The sequence below is a fragment of the Lepidothrix coronata genome, unplaced genomic scaffold (assembly GCF_001604755.1).
Source record: "Lepidothrix coronata isolate B3197 unplaced genomic scaffold, Lepidothrix_coronata-1.0 Scaffold6, whole genome shotgun sequence".
Classification (NCBI taxonomy): Eukaryota; Metazoa; Chordata; class Aves; order Passeriformes; family Pipridae; genus Lepidothrix; species Lepidothrix coronata.
The window spans coordinates 10,578,705-10,597,014 of record NW_016690186.1 but is presented as its reverse complement, the minus strand read 5'-3'; the positions used below and the strand labels follow the sequence as shown (position 1 = coordinate 10,597,014).

The window sequence follows — 18,310 nt, the reverse complement described above, 5'->3', positions numbered from 1 at the left end:
ACCTTATTAGGTAAAGACCATGGCCACAACTATTTCATGCCTGTCTGCAGTCACACCATGTTTTTAAAAGAAGGCTAGTTTTTCTAATTCAGCCATTTGGACAATGAATTAATTTCTTCAGCTTCTCTACTTTCTCCCTGTTTTTTTTCTCGTAGAAGGTGCTGCTTATTATTTGTCCTGTAAATTCTAATTAAGGTTACAGCTGCTTGAAGCTGGAAAAACTCAGATAAAAGACAGGAACAAACACAAAGTCTCTTTTTTCATCTGCCTTCTCCAATCTTATATTTTCACTGGATGATGGTGGTATTTGTCTCTCGCTAATCTCAAAAACTACAACTCAAAATATATGACTGCAGCTTGTAGTGAACAAAGCTAAACGACAGCTCCAAGCCCTGCTGCCTGCAGCCAGTGAGGTTGCTCACCAGAAATGGAGAAGTATGGGATGGAAGGGGGGAGGAGAGTCCCTTCTAGCAGGTCACACCCTTCCCCAAGGCGCTTTTCTCCCCCTGCTCAGTCCCCAAAGGTGCTTTTGTGTGGAAAGACATTAACAACCTCTTGCAAATATGGGATGAGGTTACAATACTTTTATGTGCACGAGCCCACTAAAGGAGCAAGACTTCCTATACAGTAGTAAGGCTATCACAGTCCAGTTCGTGGAAATGATCACGTAGCTTCTACCCCAAAGAATTTACAGTCAAATCAGACCCAGGCAGCAAATAATATTACTCCTGTTTCTGACACACCTGTAAACTCCAGTACTGTAATATGACAAATTATTTTTTGCTGCAATGTGAAATGCAAAGGAAACTATCTGATCTTTTCTTGCAGTTGCTTTTGATTCTCTGTTTATTATTCAAGAGTTTCCAAGGAGGTGGTGATTTTAAAAAATGAGAAGTTAAACAAAAGAAGGAAAAAGATGAAGTAAAATGTAAGAGGCTGCACAAGAGTGTGACTGCTAAGATCACACAGATATAAAATCACACGGAGATAAGACAGATAAGACACAAAAAGGCACTGGAGGTAAAGTGTGGAAAGAGGTGGTGAGGTCCATGGTGTAAGGGTGGGCAGCATCTTACTCTGATCATATGCTCAAATCTCATGAAACATTTTTATTCACATATTTGCCTTATTTTATTGAGCTTTGTTGTACTTTATGTACTCTAACATGAATTTCTGTTAGCTGAGTCTGAGGGGAAAGTGTTCCTTCTTCCTCAGGCCTCCAGTATGTTGTGGTAAGTTTGGCTGTAAGTGTTCCACTATTGAATCTTAAATACTTTCTGAAGGGACGTGCGGTTGCAAAGAAAAATACACTAGGAAGCAGATTAAAATGGGAAAAAAAAGAAGAAAGTTCGTATTTTGTTTTGCTCACAGAGTTCACTAAGCAGTTATCTGTGTTTATTCTAGAGATTTTTCCAAGAAATTATTCTCAATAAATGTTTTGCATTGTATCCTAATTGTGAGTCTAACTGTGTGTAAGCTGGCTGCACAAACCATGTGTATTGAATTTCTCAGGGCTGCAGATAAATAAACTGGTGATAGCAGTGCTCTGGCTTGGTCAGTTAAGCAATTTGAATGAGCCAAGGGCAACATCCTTAAAGTAGGTAAGCACTTCTCTCCCACCAATGTCGATGGGAATTAACAGCCCTCATCTCTGTCAAAACTAGAGATTAAGCACCCAAGATTTGTTTCAATCAAGCCTCTGCTGGATAACATCACTGGATACTGTTTGTGGGCATTGCGTGCCTCATTCCGTCACCTTCTCTTGAAAGGCTCAGGCAAGAATCAATAGTTTAATTAAAACCACGAAAGACTCTCTCATTCAGACATGCTAGTTTAAAGTAATTTCATTACTTGGGCAGCAAAATCCATGGAGTTTGGGGAAGTACAGAAGTGTTTTACACAGATGATGGTTTTGCTGATTGTTTCTTTACAGGGAGAGGAGGGCGAGTAGGTTTAAATACGTCTCCTAACAAGCAATGGTCATGTAGTTAATTGCAATTGGTAAGGAGGGAAGAATAGTTAAATATATATTTTAATTTTCTCACTACTGACCTTTCCATTCTGCATCATAATATCATTTAGCTAAGTATTTATGTATATTCATAAATATTTAGATTTTAGAACATCTCAGAGATTTCAGCAGTATCCTTAAGTTGTCTATGAGATGAGTCCAGATCAGTCTTGAATTTCCTTTTTCCCACCTGAGATCAAAACCTTCTGATGATGCCATTTCCTCTGATTCTTTCAGACACATATTACACTTTGACATCCTTCCTGCTCCAGGCTATATGAATGAGTGTTCTTGGTCAGCCACGGACTTGTATCCTTTTTAATTTGTCTTTCATTGTTAAAAGGAAATATCCATTGCCAAAAAGGGTGTGTTTTTATGTCATCTCGGAAGAGCAATGGCTACAGGGATGATGGCTGAGGGAGAAGAAATTAAAGATGAACATTGCTGGTGTGTTTCCTGTGTGTGGGATTGAGAACTGGTGGATCAAATGACAGTAATGCTTCCACTGAACAAGACTGTATGCAGTAGTGGTAAAATGAACTCATGGTTTCAGAATTAAGAAAACATAAGATATGAAGAATTTATGTATAGCAGCATGTGTTCAAGAATGAACTCAGTCATGGACTCAGTTCAGGGCATCTGGCATTATTTACAGCATTTGATTTTACTTTTAGGAGCACAGAATTTCAGGCCTGTAGAATGTTATTTAAAATACTTTTTTATGATAGTTAAAATTAAACCTAAACTTTAGGATGAACTCTGTCAGGAATTGTTAATACTCTCTTCTCCTGTTGGTGTTAGACTTTTCTTTTTATTCCCTTTAGCCATTTACAGAGCACCACAGTGGGATCACTACTGCTCTAGGATAAAAAATGATTAAGGAAGGAATCCTGTTGTTTTATAGGTACCTGTCAGTGATGCTAGAGACTATGAACAAAATCAGAGCTCTGTTGTCTTCAGTGCCAAGCTTTGTGCCAAGGCATGGTCTCTACAGGGAGTTTTGCCACTCTGGTTATACCACCCATGTTAAAGCCTGAAAAGGTTTTATAGACACAGGCATGGTTATCATGCATACACTGGGATAACCTGTGTCAGTTTGGGAAGTGGTTAAACTGTGCCAGGTGAAATTCTCTGTATTCCAGTAATATAAGTGCTGTAGGGCAGCTGAGGTTGGGATAGAGGGGGAGGGAGTGGGAAGGAAGCAGAGATGGAGGAGCAGGGAGTTTTGGTCTTTTCTTTTGCACTATGTTGCTCTTTCTGGAAGAAATTAAAAGCTTATATTTGTCATTGCTGTTTAGAAATACATTGGCTACCATTTTGCTCCTTTCAAATTTAATTTTGTAGAAATAGGACAATCTTTGCTGTGAGATTCTGCCTTACTTCATGCCAGTCTACACATTCAGTTTGAACAGTTTTCCAAGATTACCAACAATAGTCTACTTGAAGGCAAACATTCAATTAGTAAGTCACAGTAGTTCATTCCTAATGTTTCCCTGAAGTTTGTCATTGATAGAGAAATAACATCACAGAGGCTGTAGCTGTAGACATATTTTTATAGTGCACTAGGGGAAAATAAATTGCCTGAAGCACAGTAGGACGTTTCCTAATTGGAGGTCAAGGAAATCACTGCAAATTATTACACTGTAATTTCACTGCAAATAGCACAATGCAGAAGATTAACACAAATTATGGGGACAGTTCTCTTTCACAGAAGAAGACATCAGTATCCAGAGCAGAAACAGTAAGCCAAATGTCTAGAAACATCAACGTGTATAACTGAAGAGATTTAGATAACTCACAAAGAGCCACTTCACTGAGTGTATTCTGAGACAGCCAAAACTTTACTGCCTCATGCATGAGTTGTCCTTTTTGCCTTGAAAAAATGGGAATGCTCCCAAGACCTTTATTCCTAGAGAGGTCTGTTCAGTTCAATGGACTTTACAAGTTACAGCAGTGAAATACTTATGGAGGAGGAATGATTTATCACTGTTAGATTATGGATTGGATTTTGTTACATCAGTCTTCTCTTTAAAAGTTGAGGTAGAAAAATAACTTCTGTTAATACTGTGCTTCTTTTGCCTTTCCTTTTTTTTTTTTTTTTTAGTATTGCAGCATCTCATACATTTTGCTTTTTCATTTAAGTTCCAGTTCCTGGAATTCCATCTTGATTTGAGTAATTCAGATTGTATTGCAAGAAAAAGTTAGTTCTGGCATTCCATTGCTGAGAGTAATCTGAAAACTTGACTCAAACAGATCCTACAGGCTCAGAAAAAAAAAAGGAAAGTACAAAGAATTGTATAATTTTTAAATCTCCTGACTTTTAAGACAGCCCCCTAATTTTACTTTTTTTTATTGCTACAAGTTTGCAGTAACTTACTATCTTTATCCATCTGCTTCTGACTTTCAGCAGTGCCCTGGAGTTGCTCTTCTGGGGTTGACAACACAGATTACCTTAAAGCACTATTTGCTATGTGGCATATTAAAAGGAGCAATGACTTTAATTAACTTCTTTATCCAAGTATGGAATCAGAGTCCTTCACTCTTCTATCTCATTGTTCAGCCTTCCCTTACAATTCTTTTATTCCATTTACCTTTCTCTGGTTCAGGTCATGTATCTGGATTGAGTTACTGGTGGGAAACTTACATAATAGGTAGTTACTGTAATTTGCAGTAAAAGACACTTACCTTTCTTTCCTCTTAATCCAATCTGTGGTAACTGGGTATTTACATTTCAGCTGCCCCCTAAACCTACAGACAGCATTTCATGCCTGACTCATTTCTTGGTGACTTGCAAAACTCTTCTGAGACGCATTAAGTGTTAATAATTTTTTTCCAGGCTTTAAGTGATTTAAATGTGAGGAGCTCAGCTTAAAATTTAAGCATAGATCTGATCCTTTGCATGGATATACTCTTTTGTTTTCAGGCAGTTAACAAAAAAAAGAAAAAAAAAGAAAAAGAAAAAAAAAGAAAAAGAAAAAAAAAAAGCAGAAGTGCACAGCCAAACATTGCAACATAGGTTGGACGCACATCCAGGGGTGGGAACAAAACAATCCTTTTCTACAGACTGTCTCTAGGGTCTGGTCCTGTTTTTCAATTGGCAAAAAATGGTTACAAAAGATTTTATGCTGACAACAAAACCTCACTGCTGTTCAGGACAAGGTTGGCTTGGGACTTTTGAAGGCAAGGGGTCTCTGCAGGTTCTGTGCTCTGAGTGAATCGTGCACAGTCTGTGAAAGTGAGCAAGGGCAGTAAGCACAAAGTTGCTCAGTGCAGTTGCAGTTGGTGCTGTAGCCGAGATTGCTGATAATGCACAACATATCCATTTGTGGTTCTTAGAACACTAGCAGGCTTGTCTGCAGGGTACCAAGAAAAGTGGATAGTTGGTGTGAAACTAGGCAAAATACAAAAAAATACCCAATTTTTATTTGCATATCCTACCACACAGTGCATTTGATTGTAGCATATGGGGACTCAATTTGTACAGAGTACATCTTGGCTGGTAGAACCCTGTGAGACATTTCAGATGGGAAGCCTGAATTCTGGCCCCTGTGTCTGTGTTTTAAGAGGTTAGCATCTGATGTGGCTGCATGGACCTGCTGCTGCTGAAAACACAGGCTTCTGGAGCATTCAAAATTGTACACATGTAAATGAAAAATGGCTTTTACCTACCTCTGCTGAAGACCCTACCTGGAAAACTGCATCCAGCTCTGGGGTCCCCAGCACAGGGGGACCTGCTGGAGAAAGTCCAGAGGAGGGCCACCAAGATATTAGAGGGATGGAGCACCTCTCCTATGAAAAAAAGGCTAAAAGAAGTGGAATTGTTCAACCCGGAGAAGAGAAAGCTTCTGTGTGACCCACTTGCATTCTTCCAGTACCTGCAGAGAGCCTATAAGAAAAATGGAGAGAGACTTTTTACAAGAGCATGGAGTGACAGGACAAGGGAAAGTGGCTTCAAACTAAAAGAGAGTAAGTTTAGATTAGATATTAGGAAAAAATTCTTTACCGTGAGGGTGGTGAGGCACTGGAACAGGTTGCCCAGAGAAGTTGTGGATACCCTGTCTCTGGAAGTGTTTAAGGCCAGGTTGGATTGATCTTTGAGCAACCTGGTCTAGTGGAAGGCATCCCTGTCCACGGCAGGGGAGTTGGAAGTGGATGATCTTTAAGGTGCCTTCCAACTCAAACCATTCTTTGATTCTATGATTTATCCAGTGTAGCAGAGGACCAGACTGCTGAAAAAGACAGGACCCATCTGCATCTGCTCTCTAGTAATTATTGGAAACTTGGTTCTTTTTCTGATATTTTAAACAAAGAAAAAGGGAGAAAGTATTTGGTTATAAAATTTTAGTTTGACTGCAGGTTTCCTACAGGAATGAGTCCTATTTATTCATCTTTATTTTCCATCCTGGAGGAATTTATACCAGACTTAACCTGAAGTTTAGGAAAGAAAAAAAAAACCAAACAAAAATTGTGTGAAGTGACATCCAGCACTGCATCTTCAAAACCTTTTAGATCCTTTAGCAGAGATAATCTGGTACCTATTTTTTTCATCCTAAGGATTCTGGTTTTCGTTTTTCTTATGAGGAGAAATTTACATTTACCACTCACAAAATTTACTAAATAGGTATATGCAGAGGATTCTTTTTTAAAAGGCAAGCTGACAGAGGAAATGATGCAGATGAAAGCTCTAAATTATATGGATTCTGAGATGGCATTATTTATTTTTAACCTAAATGAATTTTAACAGGATTTGACAACTTCTGTATCTCTCTGTGTAGTTGCTTTGTCAAAGCCTTCCAAGAGCAATAATGGGCATTGCCTAAAACCTGAGGAATGTTCTAACAAATTTCCTTCTTTACCAGGAATCAGGAGAACTTCTGGAAGGAGTGAAGGGAGAGACACAGTCAGAATCCATGCAAAATATGGCAAATACATTCCAAAGACAGAGCAGACTTAGAAGTGATAGCTGTGATTTTGAAATTCAGAAGCATTCTGAAAACTGAGAACAAAAGAATGAAGTAACAGTTGATAAACTTGCTGATTCCCAAAGTTCTAACTGTATTGTAAATGTATTGCAAAATTGCATTTTAATGCAGAACACTGAACTGCTTTGTGCTTTGCCAGCTCTGGAAAAAGAGCCCGAATTTCTTTCCAGTTCTTGCCTCACACCTGAAAATGGCATATTTTCTCTTATTGTTTTTTACATACAATCTCTGCACATGCAGGAGAGATTTTCAGCAAAGGAAAGGCTCACATTTGAAGTGACGGTGTGGAAAATGTTCCATATCATCAGGTCCTTCACACATTACATAGATGTGTCAGCATGTCTTTATAAGGATCTGGAACAGACAGTCTTGGCAACAGAGCTAGCCAGCAAACTCTTTGACCCCAGATTCCTCTATTTTGATAATGCTATCATGCATTTGACACAGGGTCACTGCTACCCTCTTACGTACAGGAAACTTTCATAAGAGAAACTGAGTAACTCTTATTCAAGAGAAATCTAGTTTGAAGTGATAAGCTGGAATCTGAATAAACCATGTTAATTCCAGATAATTCTATTTGCCAAAATTCTAACAAAAGCACCCATATTCAGCTCTTTCTCCAAGCCTGGCAGAGACCCCTCCAGATCCTCAGAGAATGCAAGAGAGTTCAAAAGTTCACTTGTTATTTGCACTTCAACACATTTGGTTGAAATAATGTTTCCAATCTTTCTTTACACCACAAGTGGTATGTATTACCATTCTAAGATAAGAGAAAGTAAACCAGGTTAGGAAAAAAAATCAACACGTATATTTTAAATGTATTTATGGGATTTAAGAACCAGTGTATCAATATATAATGAGCAACTATTCTCCAGAATACCTGACATTTTTTGTGCAAAGCTCATGAAGTATATCTGTGTATATCCATGGTTAGTTCTCTTTCTCCAGGCATGCTTAACTTAATTTTCTAGAAAATACTTCTTACAGTTAAGAAATATTAACAGAAAAAAATTACTTGGATTTGCATATCCTAGAACACGTTCCCACGCTGTGATTCAGAGGGTGGTTGAGTAACTGGAAATTAGATGACTCTGGGAGCCACAAAATACCCCACAAGGATGATACAAAATCTAAAAAATTCAGTGTTTTCTTTCCCATAAGAAAAATGGGTTATTTTACCACCAGACTTGATTAAAGTTCATTCTGTCTCCATGACCTTTCAGCAACCCAGGGAAGTTACCTGATCACTATGGTGAGGAAAAGTGGCCCATAAAATCTTTTGGAACAAGGTATTTGGCATAAGTTGCAAGTTCACTGCATAGAGGTTTTGCAATGTATATTGACTAGAATCCTGAATCCATGCCTTGCTGTCAGTGTGGAAACAGAAATAGATTTTAGGAGTCTCGCTGGTGAGGTCGTCCATAAATCTACCAGAGTAGCTCTTGCTCATGTTGATAGACATGTCCATCTCTCGTTTCTGCTTTCATGTTACTCCTTGCATACTTACCTGGTATTTTATTTTTGGGAACTCCAGAAGCTTCTGTTTTCCTGTTCATCTTCTCTGTGCCACCAGCATCTGATTGTAGGGAACTCCTATCACACTTCTGAGTCTTCTGGGGGCTCTCAAAGTCATGTGCCAGTAGCCTCCATGGCCAGTTCCTCTCTAACCCCAAGCCATTTGCATCTTGGAAGCATCCAACAACAGAATCCTAACAAACTCTGAGGTCTGCTTTTGGGACATGTGAAACTTCAGACTCAAATTTCAAAGCAGTGATGTCTGATTCCTTATACTCTATTGCTTCCACACCTCCCCCTTCCCTGCCACACACTCCTCTATTTGGACTTCTCTGAGGACTCTTTTTTATATTTGAAATATCTTGACACATGCTGGTGTCAAAGATTGGTAGGGGAGAGAGACTCTACCAGTATCACAAGCTTACTCTCAGTAACAGTTAAGAGCAAAAAGTAAAGACCTTTTTGGCTTTGTGCAGTGTGAGAAAAGTACAGCCCTCCTCCAGCACTGCTGCTGGCTTCCCAGTGTTTGTAGAGTAAGGAGGAGGGCAAGAACAGCCAAATCTTGTACAGGTCAGATGCTCTGACATGGACTCCTAGATGGGCCCAATTCTGCAGGTAGATACAATCTCCATACAGAGTCCAGCTGGATAAGTCAGTCTTGGTCTGACCACACACTTTCAGAGGGACGTTTTCCTTTCAAGCTGTGCATGATAACAAACTGCCTTTGGCATCTGAAAGGCTCTCTACTCAGAATGTACTTAAAAGCTTCGAAGTGGTGGTTAAAATGCCAATGAAGGACATGATTAGTTGCAAGCTTACATGTCTGTCTAACACCACAGTGCAACAGCAACACACCGTAACTCACCATCTGATTTAACCCATCCCCATTTTTACCATGCTGCTGCAGCGGTTTGACTCAACCAGCCTTGTTGTATGCCTTAGGTCAGTTCAGATGTGAATGATGCAAGGTGAAGTTGCTATACTGAAGGCAGCTCTCTCTAACCCATTTATCTGCCCAAACTACCACTGGCAACAGAAGCAGGCTGAATTTCAGAATGTGAGGCTTCTCGAAGTCTTCAGTGTGCTTCCACTTAAGCAGCTCTGCTTTGACTTCCCATTGCTGAGTTAGCTCTGGTATGCATCACTAAAACTACACTCATGACTGCTTCTGCCAGAAGTCCCCAACATTAAGAGGGCTTCCAACCATCCCTTCTCACTTTTCACAGGACATTCTCTGTGCTAGAATTGCCCCAGGACTCTGCTGAAGAAAAGAAACTCTTGAGCAACTTGCAGAATGACCTCCTCCATTGTTTAGGAAGAATTCTTTTCACTGCATTCCTCAGGCTGTCATGAATCTTCCTCTTGCACAACCAGCCCTTCCAGTTTGAGCAAAGCTGGGTCTTCATCTGTATCTTCCAAATCAGAAGTCGTTAATTTAGGTTGACATTATGCCTGCACATATGTAGGTCCTAAGAGACCCTTAGAGTTAAAAAGACAGGTTTTTGAAAGTAAAACAAAGTGGGAGCATGACAGTCCACCTTTCCTTTTTGTTATAAGGCAGCCTATAAGTACTAATTTTATGACATTGCCATTTCATTTGTCTAGTATGTTTTGGACCTAGTTGTAAGAACACACTAAAAGCAGGAGCTGTATCTAATATAAAACATTTGTTTTCACTAGCTGTTTACTGGAGAAAGTTAACTTTTAGGGTTTTTTTGATCATTCCCATTTTCCAATTAAACAAAGTAGCAGCAACTTTTAATTCAATATTTATTTTTTTTTTTTGTTCAGTAACTTTTTAACCTACCAAGGTTTTTTTTTTGTGAAAGATGATGAATGAGGGGTTCCTGCAGGTAGTTTGTTAGTTCACCATTCTTCTAAACTTGCAAGTACACTGAGGGAAAATAATTTTTCTGTTCTAGAAATTTGGCTTGAATGCAATAATTTGTGTATTTGTTGCATGAAATGTTTAATTGATTTGCCAAAGTTAAAGGATGAGGGATAAAGAGGGAGTGGATTATAGGAAATGAGAGCCCACTAAATGTCCTTCAAGCAACTAGAATGTAACATTCATTTGCTAAAAAGGGTGAACATTACATAGTTTAGGAAAAGATTCTTGGACTGTGTTAGTAGATTAAAAAATTTGTTCCTATGTAAGACTGTGAAACAAATAGTTCTGCTGTTGTATAAAATATTTTCAATTTTGGCAAATTCAAGGAAAGTCTTTGTGGCCCATTTCTGTTGCAAACTACATGTGTGCTTGATGATGTGCATACAAACAGGGACTAAATAGCATAGTCGTAAACAGCTAGCCTACTGTAAAATAATTACCCACAACGTAATGTGTGGGGATTTCTTTAGAGCCCTCATAAATACTCAGTCCTATAAAAACTAGCGAGAGTTTTAAGAACCCATTAACATATATGGTAAAATTTGTGGAATTAATATATGTGGAAACTGAAGATGCTTGGTTTTTTTCCCCTAACAGATGAAAATTTTCCCCAGTTTCATATATATAGGTTGGTTTAAAATAAAATCCCATTCAATTGGTTTACATACACACATTTTTTTATGCCAGTTTTGTTTTCTAAAGTTAAGGCTGCTCTGCTCTTGGAACCATTTCATAGCAGAGAAGACATGTCACACAGGCAAAGTAAGTGAGCAGCTAAAGTACATCTAGTCAACGCAGTGGCTCTGTTGGAATTTTATGCATTTCCATAGTGGGTGTTGAAGAGCCTGTTTATGGAAATACAGAAAAATAGAGGAATTATATGTATGCTTAAATGTATAACAGATATAACTTTCTGTGTGTATGCACATACACATCTATTTCAGGTTTTTATGAACCTGAAATGATGACTCTTGCTGAAGCCTGGGGAGATGATCTGGTGTGACAGGAATGTCAAAATCACTGGATACACCCTTTCCAGCAATAGGCAGAAATGGAGGCTAACAGCTGCTTTATACTGATAGTGTTACTGCCACCATCAGTAAAACATGCTTTAATTCCTAGATAATAAGCAAAGTGACTTTTTAAAAAGAAAATATTAAAACTTCTTCTAAGCTGTACTGTATTCTGGCAGATGAAAGGGAATTTACTGCAGATCTGTTCTGTGATGGTTGCCTCAGTAGTAATTATTATCCTTGCTGTGTGCTCATGAAATGCAATCTTAGTGGGCTGTGTTTCCTAAATATAAAATAAAAAAAAAAAAACAACAACTTGGGAGCAGAATTTATTGGGAGAAAATGTTGGTGCATGAAGGCAGATAACATTTCAGTGACAGTTCCTTACTAATGTTTTATTAAATGTCCATAAAATGATACAACCCTAGTGACATACTGTAATCATAAAAGTCTTTAAAAACAGCTGATTCCCTTGGTGCTATCACATAAAAATACAAGCTGTGATAATGGAGGATGAAGGTATCAGTAGAAAATGACTGTTAGGATTAACAACAAAAATAAAGAATGGAAAGTCTGAAGGAAACTGACTCCTGGAATAGTATAATATTTACCTGAACAATTAATAATAATTTTTAATGAATCTTCAAAGATCTGAGCATGAAGTAAAATGGAATTCTTTGATTGAATCATAGAATAATTTGGGTTGGAAGGGAACTTTATGGGTCATCTAGTCCAACCCCCTGACATCTTCAACTTGATCAGGTTGCTCAGAGCCCCATCTAACCTGGCCTTGAAGGTTTCCAGGGATGGGACATCCGCCACCTCTCTGGGCAATCTGTTCCTGTGTTTCACCACCCTCACTGTAAAAAAATGTCCCCCTTCTATCTAGTCTAAATCTACCCTCTTTTATTCTAAAACCATTACCTCTTGTACCACAACAGGACTAAAAACTCTCTCCTCATCTTTCTTATAGGCCCTCCTTTAGGTACTGAAAAGTACTGTAAGGTCTCGCTGGAGCCTTCTCTTTTCCAGGCTGAGCAACCTCAACTCTTTCTGTTGTTCCTCACAGGAGAAGTGCTCCAGCCCTCTGATCTTCATGGCCTCCTCTGGCCCTGCTCTAATAGGTCAATGTCCTTCCTGTGCTGAGGACCCCAGAGCTGGACACAGCACTCCAGGTGGGGTCTCACAAGAGCAGAGCAGAGGCAGAATCAACTCCCTCAACCTGCTGGCCACACTGCTTTGGTTGCAGCCCAGCATACAATTGGCTTTCTGGGCTGTAAGCACATATTCACGGATCACGTCCAGCTTTTCACACACCAGCACCACAAAGTCCTTCCTGGCAGGGCTGCTTTCACTCTGTTCATCCTCCGGCCTGTGCAGATAGCGAGTCTGCCTCAAACGAGGTGCAGCATCTTGTACTTGGCCTTGTTGAACCCTAGGTTCCCAGGTGCCAACTGGATTGCTTGTCCAGGTCCCTCTGGATGGCAACCTGTCCCTCAGGCATGTCAACCACATCACACAGCTTGGTGTTGTCCTTGAACTTGCTGAGGGTGCACTTGATCCCACTGTCTGTGTCACTGATGAAGATATAAAGCAATACTGGCCCCAGTACAGACCCCTGTGGGACATCACTTGTCACCAACTGCAATATGGACACAGCCATTGACCATCACCCTCTGGATGTGACCACCTAGCCAACTCCTCATCCAGCAAACAGTCCACTCATCAAATCTATCTCTCTCCAATTTAGAGAGAATATTGTCATGGAGTACCATTTCAAAGGCCTTGAAGAAATCCAAACAGATAGCTTTTCCCTTGTCCACTAAAGTAGTCACCCCATCATAGAAGGAGGTCACCAGGTTGGTCAGGCAAGACTTGTCCATGGCGAAGCCGTGCTGATTGTCCAAAATCCCCTCCCTGCCCTCCACGTGCCTTAGCAGAGCTTCTAGGAGGATCTGTTCCACGATCTTCCCAGGCACAGAGGGCCTTCGCCTCACTGCCATGACTTTTCAAATAACAAGGAGGATTGCTGTTCCTGCATCACCAACCATAACATGCCTTAGTAAGCTGGACTTGCTTTAAGGGCTCACACCTTGAGTTGTATTTCATTCACTAAGGACACTGAGTTTGTTTCACTTCTCCTTGCCCCTAACCAAACTACTGGATCCCAGTTACCTAGAACCACACAGTTATAGGGATAAGGGCTGGAAGAATAACTGCAAAATGCACCTGTAGACATTTCATCCCTAAAAAACCACAGTACAGCAACCAACTTATTTCTCTCTCTTCTTACTGTGATCAACTAAGTATGAACCATTCATCAATGGCGACTGCAAATCTCTTTAAAGGCTTAGCTGAAATGGAGTTCAGAACAGCAATATAAAGCTAAATTCAGCAAATATACACCTACTCTGGAGGCTTCAGAGGAAAACTTCCAGTAATTATACTGCTAAAGTCTCACAAGGTGACATTTGGAATGGGTGTGTTTTTCATGCAGGCTACTGATGTAGTGGTAGCATCCTGCAGTGGTTCCCTGCCTTGCTTCCTGCTCTGCCTTTCTTTTGCTCCCCTGGGTATCATCCTTTCTTCCTTCCCTCTCACAGCTCTTTCCCTGAACTGGCACTCTGGCTGCCAAGGGGACTTTGGCCCTGGAGGAAGCAGAGGAAGTCCCAGATGAGATACATGTGGCTGGAGAAATACTGTAGAAGATGGTGATAGTGGGATGATAAAGATGTAGAGTTAAGGCCATGGTACTGATGGTGGGGCTGTAACACCACAGCAGTGTGAATTAGCAAGGAAGGACTTGTCATCCAACCTTTATCATTGGGTTACATAGTGTAACCCCATTCAGGTGACAGAGAGGCAGTCTCTGCATCCCTGCGTGCTAGAGGAAGAGCAGAAAGCATGGAAGTACACGCCAGTGCTAGGGAAGAAGAGCTTAAGCACCAAGTCAAGCCATGGTCCTTCTAGGGAAGGGCAAGAGAAAAATAAAGGCTTGACATTGATGTTTTTTCCTCTGCTGAAGGGAGGGAGACTAGGAAGAAGATAAGATGGTAAATACAGTTGTTGACAGAAGCCCAGGCAGAAGACTCACATTAGGTTTCCTCTTGATACACTTTTGTCTTAGGTTCCAGGTCCTACAAGAGAACTGTCTCTCTTCATTGACAGGTGCCCTAATTTCCATCTTCACTGATGAGCCTGGCACACAGCATGAAGATACTGGGGTCTGATGGGGCAGGGAGCAATCAAAGCCGCAAGCTGGGGTAAGGGCAAGGTCTCAGGTCCTTTGATGAGGGAAATCTTGTCTACCTTCTGAGCAGGAAACCTGCTGTGGGGAGTACAGGGCCTATGGTGTGGAGTGAGATCATGGGGCCCAGGAATGGGCCTCCCGCTCGGCTTCCTCACAGGGTACAGTGATAACACAGTGCAAATAGTGCATGCGGCAATTATCACCTCACACTGGGACGGGGCACCAGACCAGTGTCTGCCTATTGCAAAAAAAGACAGGTGTTGAGGTCCTGTTTCCCTGGGCTGCGACAGGTGCCAGCAGCCATGACAGAACAAAGAGAATTGACTCCCAGCCAGCTCTGCTCTGTGGCTGATGCCACCTGACCCAACATGCCTGCAGCTCTTGCCTCCATCCCATCTCCACCCAGCCCTGCTGAGCAGCTGCTCCATCTCCCTGTGGTGATGTGGCAGCCAAAAGCCCTTCCCCACCTGGAGTTGCTTCCAGCCTCCATCAGAAACCAGCTCCTTGTTCCCGTGAGCAGGCCCAGACCCGAGTCACAACCACTTTCACTTTTCCTGCAGGGATTTTCACCAGCCCCTCATGAAACCAACGAGAACACACAGGTGACAGCATGGCTGAGGTCCCTGGCCTGCTCTGTTAGAGAGTCAAGAATGTGTAAAGGAAAAAAACCAACACTTACCTTCAGAGCTCAAATGTTTTGTCATGACCAAATCAGTTGCCCTAAACAGCCTATGCAAAACAGTAACTTGCACTGTAATAACCTGCAATCACTCTGTTGGAAAATCCTGAAGATTCCCTGGTGAAATTTCCTGAAATCTCCGATAGCTATTGCACAACCCTGGAAACCATCCTTAATTTCATATTTGCTTCTTCCAGCAGGGAGATACATCACATGATGCTGGTAGTGCCTATGACTGACTATCAAAGGCAAGAGATGAATTCCAAAAGGAAACATTTCTGCCAGAATACGTATTTAATCCAACAAGATTAAATCAACAAGGTTATCCAGAGGTTGGAGGCTGAGGCTTGGCAGATGTCAGAATTAAAATACAAGCATTTAAAAGAAGCGCTACCAAGTAACTTGGTGTGGTGGCACCATTTCTCATGTGGCAAATCCTCCACTATGGCTACCTAGTTTAAGCTTGTATGTCTAAATTTAGAGTTGAAAAACAGGAAAAAGGGCTGAGGAAGGGCTAGCATAGTTTCTTGCTGGTGTTACATGTTATACTTGAATATAGTTATTTTCTTTAAGAATAGGACAATTTGATGTTTAGCCTACTTTATGACATGAAGCTTCGGAGAACATTCCACCACAAACTGCACTGTTTAATTTCTCCTTAATTTGGAGAAATTTCATTTAATTAGAAATGTCACAGAGATGTGCAACAGTGATCAGCATTCTGAAACTTCTAGCAGGATGCCATCATATTTTTTTAAGTTTAAAGTCCCTTTTCAGAAAAGCTGTATATAAAATACATGCTGCTGAGAGTATAAATCAGTAGATTTGGTGCCAACTTTCACTCCAAGGCAGAAATTCTTTGAGGCAGGTGTGAACCAATACACCTACACCCTTGACCACCATCTCCTATTTCTTAATTTCCGTGGCTTCAACTAATACTTTCTCAAGTTTAGTTTTCTACTCTTGCCTATCATTTTCATTCAATCAAATGTTTCCAGCTGCTCACTCTGACCCTGGCTAAAACTGTATCTTTATTTATGCCTGGTCCTTTTCTGCCCTGTTCATCACTAAAATCCTTATGATGCAGATCACTAGAGGTGACCTTTGGCTCTTTTTTTTTTATCTTGTCTACCTGTTGGCTATTTTCTCTAGCATTTTAAGACTCCATTTCTCAAACCATGGACAATTTAATTTTCTAGGTATTTATAAAAACCAACAAAATCATATTTTTCTTTTCTTTTGGTGGTTTGTTTGTTTGTTTTTTTGAAGCTGGGGACAGCCTTGTAAAGTAAAATTCTGCATGGGTATTTACAGTTTCCCAACATGATTATTTTCCATCCAGCTGAAGTCTCCATTTCCATCTCTTAAAATTCATACACACACTTCAGCTGTAAGGATTTTTCTTTTTCCTTTGTGACGTTACTGCTTCCTACTCAAATCCTTCTGTCATAGTTATTCTTTTGGTGTCAAGGAGTAATCTTTTATTTGCTTATGCAGTGAGGTTCCTTTATGATGGTTGTGGTAATACAGATGTGGAAAGATGCTTAGCATTGGTACGATTTTATCTCTCATTCACAACCGTGAAGTATCCCTACTCACCCTTTACTCACCAATCCATAAAACAGCCACCTAGACACACAGTAAACCCACTGCACTTTTCATACTCACAAGTTACTTTGTTTTTCCATTGGCACTGTCTGAAGGAGAAATTAATTCCCATGCCAACACCTTGGATATAGCCTTTGATAGGGGCTTCTTGCTAACCGTGTGAAGACTTTATGAACGTCTGCAGTTAGATCTCAGTATATTGCTGCTTAAACCCTCCCTTTTGAATTGATACCACCTCAACAGCTCATCTATCAGAAAAGAGTACTATAGAAAGTTCTCTTCCCCAAGACAGCCTGGGATGCTTTTTAAATGAAAATCTCATTTCATGACAATCTATTCAATACAAGTGATTGTATTGGCAGTGCTTTGCACTGAAGCAGTTTTACTGAAAAGATCCTTTATTTTTTCATAAATAAAAAAGAATATATTTTAAACTTTATTTCACACATGAACGTAAAAACTCTGAAAGCCTTCAGAAATTAAAATTAACTATACAAAAATTGGGCTATCAATGTTAAATACTTAAACTTTTATTACCACTAACTAATTTGTATCTTCTATTGGTATAAAAATCTTCATAGTAATTGGTAATACAACATAAGAATTTCCTTTAACTGAATGTATTCACATTTTCAATATATAGTTTTTCCAAGCAAGTCGTATCAGTCTATGCCTTTCTTTTTCGTGTAGTTCCATTAAGTTCTGAAGGGGTCATTTGCAGCACTTGCTGTTGCTGCTGCTGCTGCTGCTTTGTGGGACAGGAGAACCATTCTTCTGAGCTAAACAAAAATAAAAGCACAGTTGCTTATAAACAAAGCTTTTCTCTTACATATATATATATGTAATGCATATATATAACACAGAGCTCCCCTTAGTATAAATAACATAAACCCCAAATTTGTGCACAGCTTATTATTTAATTACTTTGTTAAAAATGAAGAATAGCACCAGGCTAATATTAGATACTTTAAATACATAACCATTTCAGTTCTATATGTGGATAAAAATTAAAACAGTAACCAATACAAATAATAAAGAGACATAGTAATATAGCGAACACTTGTTCAGAGATTCACAGAACACAACTGGATAAGATTTAAATAATCTTAAAAATGCGACCATAGTTCAGCAAAGAATGATGTAGTCATGAGGACGGACATGAGAAATGGAAAAGTCAGTTCCATGTCACTTTAAAGATACAGACATACAGATTTCCCAGATTTTGTGTGTGTGTGTGCGCGTTTGTGTGTGTGTGTGTTCAAAAGCTCCTTAGCCACAGAGGGAATGCAGAAGATACACAGGTAAAGAGAGAACTGTGTTAAATACTTTACTGCCAGTTCAGCTCAGACAGTTACTTAGAA

The 18,310-nt window shown here is 39.9% G+C and overlaps 1 protein-coding gene across 1 annotated transcript in view; it reads right to left on the bottom strand.

Annotated features, from left to right (window-relative positions):
* Positions 1-17,329: 17,329 nt before the first annotated feature.
* SMCHD1 (structural maintenance of chromosomes flexible hinge domain containing 1) overlaps positions 17,330-18,310 on the bottom strand; it is a 74,443-nt gene continuing 73,462 nt past the window's right edge. Inside the window, exon 48 of the mRNA XM_017832841.1 lies at positions 17,330-17,728. Within this exon, the coding sequence (XP_017688330.1) occupies positions 17,617-17,728 (112 nt within the window). The 3' untranslated portion in view covers positions 17,330-17,616. The remainder of the gene's footprint in view (positions 17,729-18,310) is intronic.